Source organism: Mastomys coucha, unplaced genomic scaffold, assembly GCF_008632895.1.
Source record: "Mastomys coucha isolate ucsf_1 unplaced genomic scaffold, UCSF_Mcou_1 pScaffold13, whole genome shotgun sequence".
NCBI lineage: Eukaryota > Metazoa > Chordata > Mammalia > Rodentia > Muridae > Mastomys > Mastomys coucha.
In genome coordinates, this window is record NW_022196895.1 from 73,069,143 (window position 1) to 73,085,093 (window position 15,951).

A 15,951-nucleotide genomic window follows, 5' to 3' on the forward strand; every position below is an offset into this window, starting at 1 on the left:
AACTCAGGACCTCTGGAAGAGCAGTCGGTGCTCTTAACCACTGAGCCAGCTCAGGGGAGGTGGGTGGTCAGTGTTCTTAAAACAGCACCCTTAGGCTGAGGAGGTGGATCAACGGATAAGAGCACTTGCAGAAGATCTTGCAGAAGACTGGGATTCAGTTCCCAGAACCCACGTGGTGACTTAACACTGTCGGTAACCCTACTTCTGTGGATCCAGTAGGCACTCAGTTGGTGCACAGACATGCATGCAGGCAACACATTCATATACATAGAGTAAAATTCTGTTAAAAAGACAGTACTCTGTCTTTGGGGGATACTAACATGAGTGTTGTATCAGTTACTCTTCTATTTTGATCAAACATCCAGCACATGCCATTTAAGGGAACACAGTCCATAGTAACAAGAGAGGCACGGTGGCTTTGACCCTGGTGGCTAGAATGCCTGGAAGTGGCTCTTTACACTTTGATGGACACAGCATAGTGGGTGGGACAAGACATCAAGCCCTCCAAGACTCATCTGCAGTGGCCCATTTCTGTTATCCAGGCCCATCTCCTAAAGTTTCCACCACCTTTTCAAATACATTCATCTGGAACTGAGTGTCCAGGCACATGAACCTGTAAGGAGCACTTCACATTTAAACCACAAGAAACTGCGGACAGAGCTGAAGGGAGCAGGAAGACGCATTCAAAGCCAGTCAGATTTGAGTAGACCATGGCTCTAGGGAAGTTGTGACCACTGTCATTGCATTGGGTGGGGGGGAATTCTGTTCTCATCTTGAATTGATTCTATTAGGGGTGGGGAGTAGGAGGAGTCATGGCCCCTCTAAGGGTAAGTGTTCCCATTTACGGAGACCATCTCATCACGGGTCATCTGCCTGAAAGGTCCACTGTCCCAGAAATTCAAGGAGACACAGGATTAGGTCAATTAATAGGAATTTTCAGGTGCTATCTCATGGGTCTGGAAAAAGATGTTTTAAAAGTTGGCAGTAAAATTTCCTTGTCATTACTGCATTGATGCCTCTAATCTTAAAGGAGGATACAGTCAGGTAGGGCTAACCTGTTTCTGTTGTCACAGATAGGTACTACTCCTTATGTGATGAAGATGGTGGACAGGCTGGTTCTGTGTGTCAACTTGACACAAGCTGGAGTTATCACAGAGAAAGGAGCCTCTCTTGAGGAGATGCCTTCATGAGATCCAGCTGTAAGGCATTTTCTCAACTAGTGATCAAGGGGGGAGAGCCCAGCCCATTGTGGGTGGTGCCATCCCTGGGTTCTATAAGAAAGCAGGCTGAGCAAGCCAGGGGAAGCAATCCAGTAAGCAGCATTCCTCCATGGCCTCTGCATCAGCTCCTATCTCTAAGTTCCTGCCCTGTGTGAGTGCCTGTTCTGACTTCCTTTGGAGATGAACAGCAATGTGGAAGTGTAGGCTGAAGAAACCCTTTCCTCCCCAACTTGCTTCTTGGTCATGATGTTTTGTGCAGGAGTGGAAACCTTGACTAAGACAGATGGCTACCTAGAGCTGAGCAGGAATCTGACCCAAAGGAGACAGACATAAAATGAAGGCAGAGACGTCACGTTTTCATCCTGCTTTCAGTCACACACTGGGCACTGCAGGTCCAAATGAAGAGATAGCACTCTAGCAAGAGCAACCTCAGTCACGGTTAGAGGATCAAACCTTACAACTCTGCCATGCTTTAAGCCATTGGCTCCCAACCTTCCTAATACTGCAGCCCTTTAATACAGTTCCTCATGTTGTGTTAACCCCAAGCCATAAAACTATTTTGTTGCTACTTTGTAACTGCAATTTTGCTACTGTTATGAATTGTAACATAAACATCTGATATGCAGGCTACCTGATATGTGACCCTCGAAGGGGTTGTGACCCACTGGTTGAGAACGGCTGCTTTAATCATAGTAGCACTATCAAAGTTGAAAGCCATGTCTCTGAACACAGGTTACCCTCATAAAATAATGAAAACAAAATGTCTCTCGGCTTTTTGAGTGCACCTCTAAAAGAGTTGCTTAGAGATGCATTTCGGATACATGCACGCCACTTGTCTTGGTGAGATGGAGAGATGATGATGACCTCCACTCCCACATTGATGCTGGAAAGGGTACTTTCCCCATGGAAACTCCTAAGGGCACACATTCTTTCGTGTTCCTCTGTCTTCAGTTTCCTGATGTGGGGGACATTTCATTTTCTATGTGTTGGTCATCCAGGTGTTGGACATAGCCAAATCATTTCTATGGTATGTAATGTTCACATCCCATCAGGGACTCCAGAGTTAGTGATGACAGGGGAATCACTTCCCCATTGGCGGCTCTGGTGCGGACTGTCCAGCTGTTGACTGACCTTCCAATATGGGTTGGAAGGTCCTTACCTTTCTCACCCATCTCTTCAACTTATTTCTTCTCGCTCTCCTCACCTCCCTAGCTCACAAGAAAACATCTCTACCGCCTCCTCTCTGCCGCTGTTTAAACCCGGTCTCCTGCTGAGCCTGAATCACAGATCATCGCAGGCTTCCTTTTATCTTCCAAAGAGGAAGGCCATTTTCTCTCTAGGATGAACCTGGTGACAGCTGTTGGCAACAGATGTTCAATGTTTCATTATGATGCTTTTGAGATATTAAACATACTCAAAGCATTTTAGAATCTGAGGATGCTAAGGGTCTGACCCAAACCCATAGGAATACAGGTTCCAAGTGGCAAGGGGCTGAGAGTGAGAACTGGGGATGAGAAATAAAGATGACAGATAATCTGGGACCAGGAGGTCTTGCACAAGTTGATGTCTTATGCCAAGCAAGCTTATTAAGAAGTTCAACATCTCATATACTATTTGCAAGGGGAGAATGGACCAAGGTCAGCAGAGAGCTAAATCAGACAACACTGGCAAAGAAAACACAGGATATTTCAGACGTGATTACCTAGGATGGGTAACCACAGCCCTTCAGTTGGGAAAGCTGAAACCAAAATTCTAACTCCTTTGAGACTCCAAAGGACCTTGCTGAGTCTGCTCCTGGACAAGGACGCAAAATTAACATTCCCCTTGTCCTTTCGCCAGGGCCTCTCTCTGAGAAAGCCTTGGATCATTCTGCCTCCCGAAAGGATCCTCCCCAAGACCTGGGCAATGGCTTTTAATACATTTGGAAGGCAAAGGACCATCGCTCTTCTATCAGAGGGGCGTGTATTGGTTACCACAATCGGCAACAAAGACATCTTTAAAGGGAGATATTTGTGTCAGCTCATAGTTTTGGAATCTTGAAGCCCATTATGGCAGAGAGTGCACCAAAGAGCAGCGCAGGCTGTGTCAATAGGTAGTGGTGGTGGAGCCAGGTGCTGGGTAGAAGTTTCAAAGGTCTACTTCTAATGATGTACTTCTGCCAGCTAGGCCTCCCTACCTAAAGGTTCCACAAACTACCCCACCAGCTGAAGAACAAGTGTTCAGTTGATAATCCAGGGATATCCATAAAACTTTAGAATCGACGAATATGTGAATGTCCTAGGGGTGGATGGAGGTGATTGTACTCCATTTATTTATTTAATATCATTTATAAAGTGCATGGTGTCTGTTATATCATCCATTCAACAAATATTTTCTGAGCACTGGGCCCGATTCCTTAATGCTTTGGGGAAGCAAGAGCATGCTAGAGAGGAGCTTCGTGCCCTGAGAAAGCTACTCCGGGCAGCACCACGGAGAGCTCCCTGGGCCCATTCTGTGCAGCTCTTAGGACCAGGAGGAAGGAAGGCCTGTGTGGCTCCCAGCAGGAAAGAAAGAGAACACAAATGGCTGAAGACCAAATTGGGGAGCTGGACAAAGACTCGGGGGTCACCTTCACAGTGCTGACTAAAAGTCTCAGAGTCAGCTGGTCCCTGGAAGAGAAAGATGCTATCGGATTGCTCCCCCCGCAAACCTCACTCTGGTTTCAATGTGGAGCGCAGGATTGCTGAGGAATTCTGTGGCATGGCTGTTCGGGAGTGATGGCTCAGCTCGTAGGGATGGGGCGAGGAGCAATGGAGGCACGGCACACAGGGACAGGAATGAGACATCTAAGATTAGTGGAAGAAGACGACAAATAACAAGGGTGTGTGGGTGAGTAAGGAGGGCCATTTCAACGAGAGCAGTGGTTTCCGCAGGGGAGGCACAGAAGTCTAAATCCTTGGCCTTCCCAGGGGTGGTATGACTTGCTGGAGGAGTGAGAAATCTGTAGCAAGAAGGCAAGTTGGAGAGTCTAGTCCTGGCATCAGGCTGCAGAGGCTGCCGCTTCCCAAAGGAGGCACTGGACCATGGTTAGCATTTCCAGATGGATGGGCAGAAAATCAGTGAAACTTCTCTTGGGCCTCTTATCTCAAGGCAAAGACATAATAAGGATGGCAGAGCATGGTTTTTGTTTGTTTGGTTTTGGTTTTTTGGCAGTCTCACTATCTGACCCTGGCTAACCTGGAACTTGCTATGATGACCAGGCTAGCCCAGATCTAACTCACAAAGATCTGTCTGCTTCTGCCCCCTGAGGGTTGGGATTAAAGGCATGGACCATCACACCCTGTTGGAATTGTTTTAATGGAAAGAAATGGGCAGTGAACCCCACCTGTGGGAAGAGACAATGGCCACTATGCTGCCTCTTAATTCCAAGCTTAGAGACACAGGAGCCTTCACAGGAATGGCCTGAGTGGCTATGGATTCCCAGAGTACTGGGACCCAATTCTTGCTTGGAACACCAAGGTGAGCCAGCATTCACCGAGTTGGGCCGACTGATGGAGGGCCATGATTCTGAGGTTTGGTTTTAGGGTCAGGTAGTACAAAGATCATGCGGGAGTCATCTGGGGGTTTTTCTGAGGAGTAAACTGACAGGACAAAGAAAGCCTGGGAATGGAGGTGTGCTGCAGGGGACAGGAGGACTAGAACCGTCTACCTCGAGGGGTGGCATGCCCATGTCTAGGGAGTCTGCTGGGAGGAAAGCCACAATGTCATTGAGAAGAGCCAACTTAAATCACCTGTGGGACACATGGCTAAATCCTCCTGTGAAATGGCTCAGCTTTGTAGGATGGGTCAAGCTAGTAGTGTATGTCCAAACCCACAGCTCCCCCAAAGAGGGAGACCAGGAAGGTAGAGGGCCGCCACCTCTCCAACAGCAAAGGAAGGTGAGTGTCTTAGTCAGAGTTTCTATTTCTGCACAAAACATCATGACCAGGAAGCAAGTTGGGGAGGAAAGGGTTTATTCAGCTTACATTTCCACATTGCTGTTCATCACCAAAGGAAGTCAGGACTGGAACTCAAGCAGGACAGGAAGCAAGAGCTGATGCAGAGGCCATGGAGGGGTGGCTGCTTACTGGCTTGCTTCCCCTGGCTTGCTCAGCCTGCTTTCTTATAGAACCCAGGACTACCAGCCCAGGGATGGCAGCACCCACAATGGGCCGGGCCCTCCCACCCTTGATCACTAATTGAGAAAATGCCTTACAACTGGATCTCATGGAGGCCTTTCCTCAAGGGAGGCTCCTTTCTCTGTGATAACTCCAGCTTGTGCCAAGTTGACACACAAAACCAGCCAGCACAATGAGCAAACAAGTGGAGTCTCCCGAGGAGTCTGTGTATTGTAGGTTCCTGTGCTGGAAATATTGTCATTTGTAGCATGTGCAGAACTTCAAAATTGACAGAGAGCTAGCTGTACGGTCTCAAATCTACCATGGACTTCAGCCACCACCAGGGAAAGAGCTACCCACATCATTTCCACAGGTCCTGCTTGCTTGATTAGAAGGTCCAGAGTGGTTTCAGAGTAGTAAGCCGTGAGCAATCCCAGTGGTACGAGCAAGCAAGAGGTTTCAGGGGAGAGTTTCACAGGTGTAAATGATATTTTATCGGATCTGTCTGAGAAGGGCAGAGAGCACTGGCAGGAGTATGAGTTAGGGGTTAAGAGTTCCTTGAGTATCATCATGTAGGATGGGTGCATAGGACTGGGCAGTGCTTGAGTGGTAGACAGCACCAGGTTGTGGAGGCTGTAAACAGAGCCAGGGAACTGGTAATTTGCTCTCTAGGAAACGGAACAGGAAGAGAGTCCTTGCCAAATGTGATTCCGCCAGGAGTGTGAGGAGGCGGGTGGCCACCAGGGGGTGCAGTCCCAGGGAGAGAGGAGTGAGGTTGAGACCAGAACAGTTTGCCTTTGACAGTGTGGGCTTCCCCTCAGGATGGCGAGCCATTCAGAAAGAGGAGTACAAGTGTAAACGGAGCACGTGGGAGGCAGGGTGCTTGCAGGGTAGAATGAGGAGAGGGCCTGCAGGCATCCGAAAGAAGTCAAGATTAAACTCTCCGAGGGCGTGAGGAATCATTGGAGTATGCAAGCTGGGGAGCGACTTGAGCAGACAGCTTTACTGACAGGAGGAGCAGTAATTTTGCTGTCCTGCTACCTCAGGCAGCTGGAGCCAGTGAGAGGTTTGCCCAAAGCAGGTGTGGGATCTCAGATTTCATGGGGGACAGTAAGACCACCACCACACAGCACTGTACTTAATACTCTTCTGCCAGGATAAGAAGGGGTGCGCACTGAGCTATAAGGCCAACTGGTAGCTTGAGGGAGAAATCAGGGGCACATGGCAAGTAGGGCTCACAGCTGGGAGACAGAACCTCGAGGCTTACGTTCTTCACGCTGACGCATGCTCACTGCTCCCATTTCAGGCTGTGGTCTGCTCGTCCCGTTATCATTTCTTGAGAGATGCATTATTTCTCCGCTAGTGCCGGAGATTCTTAAGTTTTACTGGAAGGAGCTGCGATGTTGGTGCCAGTGGAGCTGAGGGGGTAAGGGGCGCGTGAGAAATATAGCTAAGAGAGTACATTTGGTACTAAGGCCTCCTCACGCTTCCTCAAGTCTAGATCTTGGCTCTGCCTGAGATGAGAGGTGGGTCTGCAAAGCAAGCCCCAAATCCCCTCTCCTGCCAACTCCGTGCAGGGTCCTCACATTTAAGAACCTTGGATGAGGATCCAGTCAAGGGCCAGGCCTGTATCAGCTTGAGTCAGGGTTTGAGCCAGGTAGACTGGCACGTGGACTGGAAAGACAGACAAAACAGGACACATGAGAGAATGAGAGACACAAGTGGAATCTATGTCCTGTCTTTGAGGTCCTGCAGAGCCTCCTCGGGCTTTCTGATGGTCCATCCCCAACCCCGCCCCATGCCCGTCTCTGGCCACTGCTGTCCTGTTTTCTGAACCTCTACTTTTATCTTTCTGACAGTGCAACCCTGCAGTGAGAGCCATCTCCTGGGCTTCTCTCTTAACATAACTCCTCTGATATGCCTCTGTGTAGCACGCCCTTTCCCCACTTTATTCTCTGTGGTAGGGTTCAAAACCAGGTCTGCACAGGATTCTACCACAGACTCACAGCCTTAGTCCAGTTCACTTCCCTGCTATTCCCAAGTCTTGCTCAGCCCCCCCCCCTTCCAGTTCTGAGCGCTCCTCTTCTGTATGAATTTATCTGTTTTGTTTGCTTGCCCATTGGCCAATGGATGGCCACCGAGATTCTCCTAGTGCTATCACGAATGGAGCTTCTCTGAACACACAGGTATAGATCTTGAATAGATACTTTTTTTTTTAAATTTAAGGGTGTATTATTTTGAGATTTTTCAGAATTTCATCCATGCACAACTGTATTTTGATCATATTCACCCCCCCACACACTCTTCCAATCCCCAGCTTCCTCTCCACTTCTCTCTATAACCCACCACGTCTCATCCAGTTTGTGCTGGGTGTGGAATCATCTACATCCAGCTGTGTGGGATTTGGGCATGGAGAGTTGAAAGTGGTCAACTTACCAGGGGCTCCACCCTAAGGAAAACCATTTCTCCTTCCTCTGGAAGCCATTCAACTGTTAGCAGCATCACAGCTGGGGCCGGGGAGCCATGAGCCCCTCCTGCCTGCATGCTGGAGTGCTGACTAACTTGGTTGTGTGCAGCCAGCCACAGTCGCTTCAAGTTCATGAGTGCAGCATCCCTGTCAGGTCCAGAAAATGGAAATACAGCTTTGTCTTCAGGTGGATGACCAGGGGTGGAGTTTCTGGGTTGTGTAGAATGCGTTTGCTGAGCCACCGTAGAAGAGGGCCCTGCTCCTTTGCCAAGTGTCAGGAACATTTTGCATTCCCTGGCTCCATTACCACAGATTATGCTTTACATCAAGGCCAGTGCTTGGTTTTGATTCAAATCGTGATTTTTTAAAAATTTACATGTTCTAATGCTGTGGGATTCTCTAGAAATATTTTTACTTTCAAAGTCTTATACAAAAAAATCCCAATAAGCATTTCATTTAAGGGGTGTCTCACTAAAAACAAGTCTTGTTATTGTCTTTGAATAGATTCTCAAGCAAAATGAATTATATGCACGCTCCCACACGAATGTATGCGTTTATGTCCTCTCCTGGTTCCTACAAAACTCTTTTTCTTCGTTATTTCTAATCTTCAAGGTTCCAGAGGTCAAACCACAAGCTACCAGCAGGGGGCGTTTGTCACCTACAGTTAAACCACTTTTAGGCTTGCAGCCTTTCCACTGGTTCAGGTGTGGTCCCTCCGCAGACTAAGGGAAGACATAGATAGGGTTGATGTCTCCCTGGTGAAGATGTTTGGGGTCAGAGATGCCCTTCCCTTGCTAGGGATCTGGGTACCTCAAAAGGACGAAATGGGAAAGAGGCTTCTCGGAGCGAACTTGGGGGAGGGGTTCAGCGCCGGTTGCTGCTCCGATGTCCCTTCCGTCTATGAGTGGCCCTCCTCTTCCTTTCCCTCTGGAATGTGCTAAGAATGGCATCCATTCTGCCTGATGGCGAGTTCGGTCCAGTGCCTACTGCTTTCCTCCTGGGCGCCATGCCTTGAACCTGGGTGTTTCATGTGACTTTGTTGTGGTCTTTGTCGTCATGCTTGCATTTATCCGTTCTCTGAGCCCGGCGTGTTCTAGGCACCGCAGAGGTCCTGAGCACACGTCAGTGGACACCAGAGAAGAGCTTCCACTCTCAAAGAGCTCACAGCTGGGGTTGTGCACAGGGAGATGCCCACAAGTAATGGGCCCCTCCGCAGGCCAGACACTTGGTAGAAACAGAGGAACTTGGAAGAGACCGTGAACTCGTAGCTGCTGCTGGCTTCTGTGGGCACGGAGAGCTGACGGTCCTGGGACAGGGAGAGTCCCTTCAAGGATGCAGGCTCTTAGAAGCCATGCACGCACCATTCGATGGTCCCACAACCACGCACACAAAGAAAATACTAAATAGACCCAGCAGACATTCAATGTTCAAAAAAATCCATCTTTTTTGTTGTTGTTGTTGTTGATATTGTTTTTTTTTTTAAGACACAGTTTCTCTGTGTAACAACCCTGGCTGCCTTGGAAGTCCCTCTGTAGACCAGGCTAGCCTCGAACTCATAGAGATACACCTGCCTCTGCTTTCCTTAGGCCGGGATTAAAGGCATGTGCCACTGCGGCTGAGAGGCTACCACTGAACCTTCAGCTCACTGGTTTGACTAGACTGGATGGCCAGCAAAGCCCAGGGACGCTGCTGCCTCTACCTTCCCTGCACTGGGATTGCCTGTGCACGTCTCCATGCCTGGCTTTTTGTAGAGATGGAACTCGAGCCCTCATGTTCGCACTGCGATCACTTCACTGACATCCACATCTTCCCAGCTCCTGGTGTCTCTTTTCTAAGACACTGATCACATTCCCAAGGGCTCCCCCTCCGTGGCCTAATCTCCCTGCTTGGCCACCTACGAGCAACCTCCCTGACACGGGACTGTCTGACATGGCAATATTCAACATATAAATATGGGAGGGACAGACATGTAGTTGGTGCTGGAGTTACAGACATTTACTAACCTCTAATAGTCTCTAGAAACTTCCGACTAATGAGGAAGAGTTTTCTCCAACTGCTGAATGCGCAATACTGGGTCATTATCCCCCCTTTATGGATGGGAAATTGGGCTGTGCTCCAGGCCACACAGCCGGGAGGTAGCACAGATGGGCTTAGTCCTATCCTCTCATTCACCTGCCAGGCAAGAGAAGCAAGAGTTTCAAGTAAATTGAAATTTTCTAGCATTAAAAAACATCTATATAGAAATCTCACACACCAGGTAATAAGGAATCTTTGTTTAAAAATCATAATAAAATGAGCAAGACGGGGACGTTGACAGCCACAGGAAGTTCCCCCTGCTGACTACCGGTTGGAAATGACATCTGACCCCTGTTCTGTGCAGCAGCATCTAGCTCAACGTAGGCCCTTCTGGGGCCACGTGAGGATAGACGGACCTCCACAAGATCCTAGGCTCCAGGCCAACAGTGGCCGTAACTGCTTTGTGGGTCAACCACATGCTTTGAGGGACAGCAGGACTTCCCTGGAGGAGGGTCACTTCCATAAGAGAGCATTCTTCTGGAACATGGAAACGGAGACTAATCTAGTAATAACCTGCCTTCTGGGTAAGATGAGCAGCCCTCATGTATAATAGAGAGACACCGATCCTTGTCGGGAGCCGGGTGCATCCCTCAGCCCCGCCCTCCTCAGGACCAACCCTGCTCTGGACAGTGTGCAGTGCTCTCACGGGCTGTGAAGCTCAGGTATCTCCTTGATGGTGACCCCTACCTGCCCCTGGAGTGGCCTGGAGGGGTCCTGAGTGCCACCCTCTCTGTCGTGAGGCCAGGTGGGAAGTGGACGCCTGGACATTATGTCACTTGAGTCTCTGCAAAGGGGTGTGACGGGGAGGAAAGAAGACAACCTTCTCATTTTCATGAATAAGTGATAGGGCTCAAGGAGAAGCCCCAGGGTTCTCAATCCGCAGGTGCGGAGTGAGAGAGGGTGGCAGCGAACATCTGGGGACAGAAAGGGGAAAAAGGAAAGAACATGAAGAAAAGCACTGCGTTGGGCTGAGGCACCAAAGAGGAAAGCGGGGCAGAACTTTGGGATTGGGGACCCAGGAGACCCAGGGAGAGCCAGACCTGAAACCAGAGGAGGGTCTGAGGGCTCTGCAGCTTGCTGAGTGAGGAGCACAGTTCTAAGGAAGACAGGAAGGTGGACCGGTGAGCCTATACAGTCCCAGGAGAGGCAGGCAGCAAGATGATGCCCCAGAAGAAGAAGCGGAGGAAGAAAGACATCGACTTCCTGGGCTTGTATGAGGAGGAGCTGCTGAATTACAACTCGGAGGATGACGAGGATGAGCTGGAACATGAGTACTACAAAGCCAAGGGTGCGGGTTGCGTGGGGGCTCGGGCTGGCAGTGGGGCCTCAGGATCCATCCTTCCCTCTGCAGAGAGCTTTGTGGTTCTGAACCATTGCTTGCCAGTTATCTCGCATTCCCTGTGTGTCTGGGGGTCAGAGAGCACAGGGTCCTACAGAGCTGGAGATGAGGCAACTTTTTGGTTGGCAGAGCTTTCTGGTTGGCAACTTTCTGGTTGGCAGAATACACTATTGTAGTGCAGGGACTGCCTCGTATTCTCAGATAGCTGCATTGATCTATTTGAGTAGATAAGCAACAAATTAGACTGAGGACCGTTATGTGCAGAACACAGGACTCAGAAGCACTGAGGGAACCAACTTACCCATGCACATATGTGTGGCACCACGAATTCAGATCAGGATGGGGGCATTTCCACCCCCACAGAGCAACTTAGGATCCCTGCCCGTCCCTACAAGTCTCCTTACTCCACCTCCACAGACAGCTTTTCACTGCTCTTTAACTTACAAATGGAGTCGCTCGATGTGTGCTTCTCTGGGAGACAGGTCTCGCTCTGTGGTTCGGGTTCGTCTTACTATATACTTACCGTGTAGTCTAGGTTAGTCTTAAATGCGTTGCCATCCTCATGTCCCTGTTGCCTGGTGCTGGCATTACATGGGTGAGCTGTGAGTTTTGTGGTGTGTGTATTTTTGTGTCTGTCTTCTTTCTTACCACCCCAGGGTGAGCTGTGAGTTTTGTGGTGTGTGTATTTTTGTGTATATCTTCTTTCTTACCACCCCACCCGAGAGGTTCGTTCATGGCATAACCTGATGCAGTTTGCTCTTTTTACTCACGGATACATTGCGTTTTATGAACACATCACTGGTGGTTGAACCACTCTCTGGATGAACATTTTTATTGCTTGCACCTTTATTTTTGTCTTATTGCGAACAAAGCTGCTACAGGTCTTAGACACACACACTCCTTTCTCCAGGATTTATAATTGGAAGTTGAAGTGCTGGGTTACAGTGTGAGCAGCTGTTCAGTTTTCGGTGCTGACTGCCATTCATGCATCCCCACCCTACGGGAGGGGACAGTGGCTTCACATTCTGCCATCGCTTGGTATGGTCAGTTCTTTCCTTCAGCCATTCTGGTGGGCACATGTGACACCGTCCCAGGAGTTTAGTTTTCATGTCCCTGATGAGTAATGATGAGTAATGGTCCTGTGTGTGTTCATTCGTGCATCTCCTGTATTTGGTGGTCATTTGAGTATCTTTGGTGACATATTAAGTTATTTTTGCATTTTTCAGTGTTTCTGAAGTATATAGTTTATTATAATAAAGTACATATATTTTAAATGTCCTTTTTATGTGACAAGGTCAACGTAGAAACTGTTTACATTAGGGAGACCAAGGGCTCCTTCCTTGTATTGTTCCCAGCCAGCTTCCTGTTTCCAATTCCAGTCAGCCATTCTTCTGTCTCCTGTTACAGCCAGTCACATTTGCTATTAGTAGCATCACATAAATAGCACTGTAAGGAACAAGTGTTTTGTGTCTGTACGATGTACTGCACAGTGTGTGTCTGTAGCTCACTGCTTCTCATTGCTGAGCCATATGGTTTGTTTACCCACTCACCTGTCGATGGACACTTAAAGTTTCTCATTTGGGTCTACTAAGACTAAGTTACTATGAACATTGAGTTCTTGGGACTTTGTGTGCATCTGTTTTTGTCTCTCTTGGGTCAAAACCAAAAACTGGATGTTTCTGATCTTATGACAAGCAACTGTCTATTGGTATTTAAAGGAATGTGATGTCTGTTTCATCTTCATCAGTATGAATTATTCATCGTTTCTAGGTATGAGTCCTTTGCTAGATGTATTCCAAATGCCATATCTTCATCCGTGAATCACTCTGCCATTTTCTTGATGGTCTTAACTGTCATTAAGTTCAGATGAGCAACTTCTATAAGTAAGTGTCTGGCTTAGGGAGTAGCTGTGAACCTCTGAGAGAGCTGGTGAATCAGCTTTCCCATTCCTGCCTGAACACCAGACTCACCTCTTCTTTAAATTAACTATCTCTAGGCCTCTTTCTACAATTTTTGAGTGATGTGGTCCTGGCATTTTCACCAGGCTGACCATTCTCCTGGGGCTACTTGACTTAGAGATGCCTGTGTGCAGGTAGGTGATGCGAGAGATGCCCGTGTGCAGGTAGGTAATGCAAGAGATGCCTGTGTGCAGGTAGGTGATGCAAGAGATGCCTGTGTGCAGGTAGGTGATGTGAGAGATGCCTGTGTGCAGGTAGGTGATGTGAGAGACGCCCGTGTGCAGGCAGTGCTTGGGCTCCCCTGGGGTTCAGCCTGTAATGGCTCAGGCTCAACCCATGGCATGCGTATCATTGCTTTCCCCACTCATGGCTTCTCTGGTGAGCTTTGTCAGACTCAGCCACATCCAGTGTTCTTCTCATCCCCAGACACGGCAGATCCCATTCTTCACAGACAAGGAAGGACCATGTTAGAATCTGCGGAGCTCTTGAAGAGCTTCAGAGTTATCTGCACACCATGTTCACGGTGCTTGAGCTAATACACTGTCTGCCAAAGGAACAGGTGTTATCTCTTGGATGAAATTGGCTTTTTCGGCATAAATAATAGCTTTAAAAGAGAAAGGCTATTTATTATCTTCTGTGTGTCAGGCCCTCTACATTTTCAATTCCAAGAACAGCTCTGCAAAGCAGATATTACTGTTATAGGCAGCTAGGTACTTGTAAAAAGCCATCCTGTTCCTGAGTGGGGAGTCAGTGGCTGCCCCTAGAGTTCTGTGGCACTGACGCCCAACGCTTTGTCCCAGCATCCCGAGGCTCACAGGCTTTCAGTAGGAAGAATAATACTCAGAAAACACCTGGAACACACCTGCCATAGGTCCAGATGCTACGGGTGCTCAGCGGTATTCCCACACGCCTCCCTCCTCTCTGCAACTTTGTTACTTTGTACATGGGACAAACCCCTCTGGCGGAATGGACTGCCAGTTGATAGTTTTGAGTAATGAATATTTAACCCCCAAATAGCAACCTAATCCACAAGACCTCCTCAAGAGAGTTCAAACATTTTCTGCTCCTGAGGACCTGGCCTGAAAAGACCAGAAATAGGCATGAGAAATAGGTTTGCAGCAGGAATCAAGTGTGATAATCTACCGGAAGCCCATGACTCGGGCTGGACATGAAGTAAGTCATCCACCATTGTGGTTATGACACAGTTACCAAGCACTGGTATTTGTACATTTCCACGACGCAGTGAACAGCTGATGCACACCCCGAGGATTTCACATACCCTTCCCACCTCTGACCAGCTCTCCACAGTGCAAACTCTTCCTTCTCTATGATGTCATTTCCTCTTGGTCAGCCTCCCTCACTGCACCACATGTGTGGTCGGTTCCCTGAGTCAGCGTTTCCAGCCCACGGATGACTCAGAAGCGAGTCTCCTCATAAAGCAGCATGGGGACGCACACTTCATTTGGAGATGGGAATAGCCGCTGGACGGGTTGGTGTGTCCTGTTCCTGCTTCTTAGCAGAGGTGAAGTGGCTCTGGGGGAGGCTGGCTGCAGCAGCCATGCCCAGACCAGGTGTGTGTTGGGCTTCTGGGAGTTGATTCCAAAAACAGATCCAAGATGCATTCCTACAATTTTATTAACACTCTTCCTGGCCACAGAATGCCCCTGTTCATCCTGCTCAGTCCACAGGGTTGTAACAGATCCTGCCTGTTTTAGTCAAGGTTTCTATTGCTGTGAAGAGACACCATGACCACAGTAATTTTTATAAAGGCAAACATTTATTTATTTATTTCTCCTCCCCTTTTCCTTCTTGCTCCAGCCCCTGCTTGCACTGGCCCACTCCAGCCCATAAGGTTTTTTTTTTTCTTCTCATCACAGACAGTTGTGAGCCACCATGTGGTTGCTGGGATTTGAACTCATGACCTCCGGAAGAGCAGTCAGTGCTCTTAATCACTGAGCCATCTCACCAGCCCAAAGGCAAACATTTAATTGGAGCTGGTTTTATAGTTCAGAGGTTTAGTCCATTATCATCATGGTGGGAAGCGTGGTGGCATACAGCAGGCACGGTGCCAGAGAGGAAGCTGGGAGTTCTACGTGGTGGTCAGGCAGCAAATAGAGAGGTGTGGGCCTGGCTTGAGCTTCCAAAACCACAAAGCCCACTCCCCAGAGACATATTTCTTCCAACAAGGCCACATGTCCTAATCCTTTCCAATAGTGCCACTCCCTGTGAGCCTGTGGGGACCATTTTCATTCAAACTATGCAATGACCTTTTCTAAGAATCTTGATAGATTCTCCAGTTAGCAAGTATACAGGTACTGACATCCAGACCAGGAATGGTGTTGACAACAAGCCATGCAAGCTTCAAGATGACCATGAGCGGGAACTCACTGACCCAGCCAAAGACACATCCCTTGTTGGAAAACAGCCTATTCTGCCCTTAGGTGGCTTAGCCATGCAGAATGAAGCTGGCCTTTTCTGCAAGCATCCAGAGTCCTCTGGCAAAGCAGTGCATGGTATTGATAGCGAGTTTTTAGTCAGTAGGAGTTAGTGTGGATTTGACCTTGGTTCAGGATTGTGAGCATGGGATTCTGGGATCCCTCCTGAGCCTACAGTCTGTCTTTTTCCTCCTTTTTTCCAGTGTATGAGGTGGTCACAGCCACAGGGGATGTTCGTGGTGCGGGGACAGATGCCAATGTGTTCATCACGCTCTTTGGAGAGAACGGGCTCTCTCCCAAGCTCCACCTCACCAGCAAGT

General features: G+C 48.6%; 1 protein-coding gene across 1 annotated transcript in view; it reads left to right on the top strand.

The window, feature by feature from the left end:
• Positions 1 to 11,057: 11,057 nt before the first annotated feature.
• Loxhd1 (lipoxygenase homology domains 1) overlaps positions 11,058 to 15,951 on the top strand; it is a 164,155-nt gene continuing 159,261 nt past the window's right edge. The window contains exons 1-2 of the mRNA XM_031366253.1: positions 11,058 to 11,187; positions 15,835 to 15,949. Coding sequence (XP_031222113.1) covers positions 11,058 to 11,187; positions 15,835 to 15,949 — 245 coding nt within the window. The remainder of the gene's footprint in view (positions 11,188 to 15,834; positions 15,950 to 15,951) is intronic.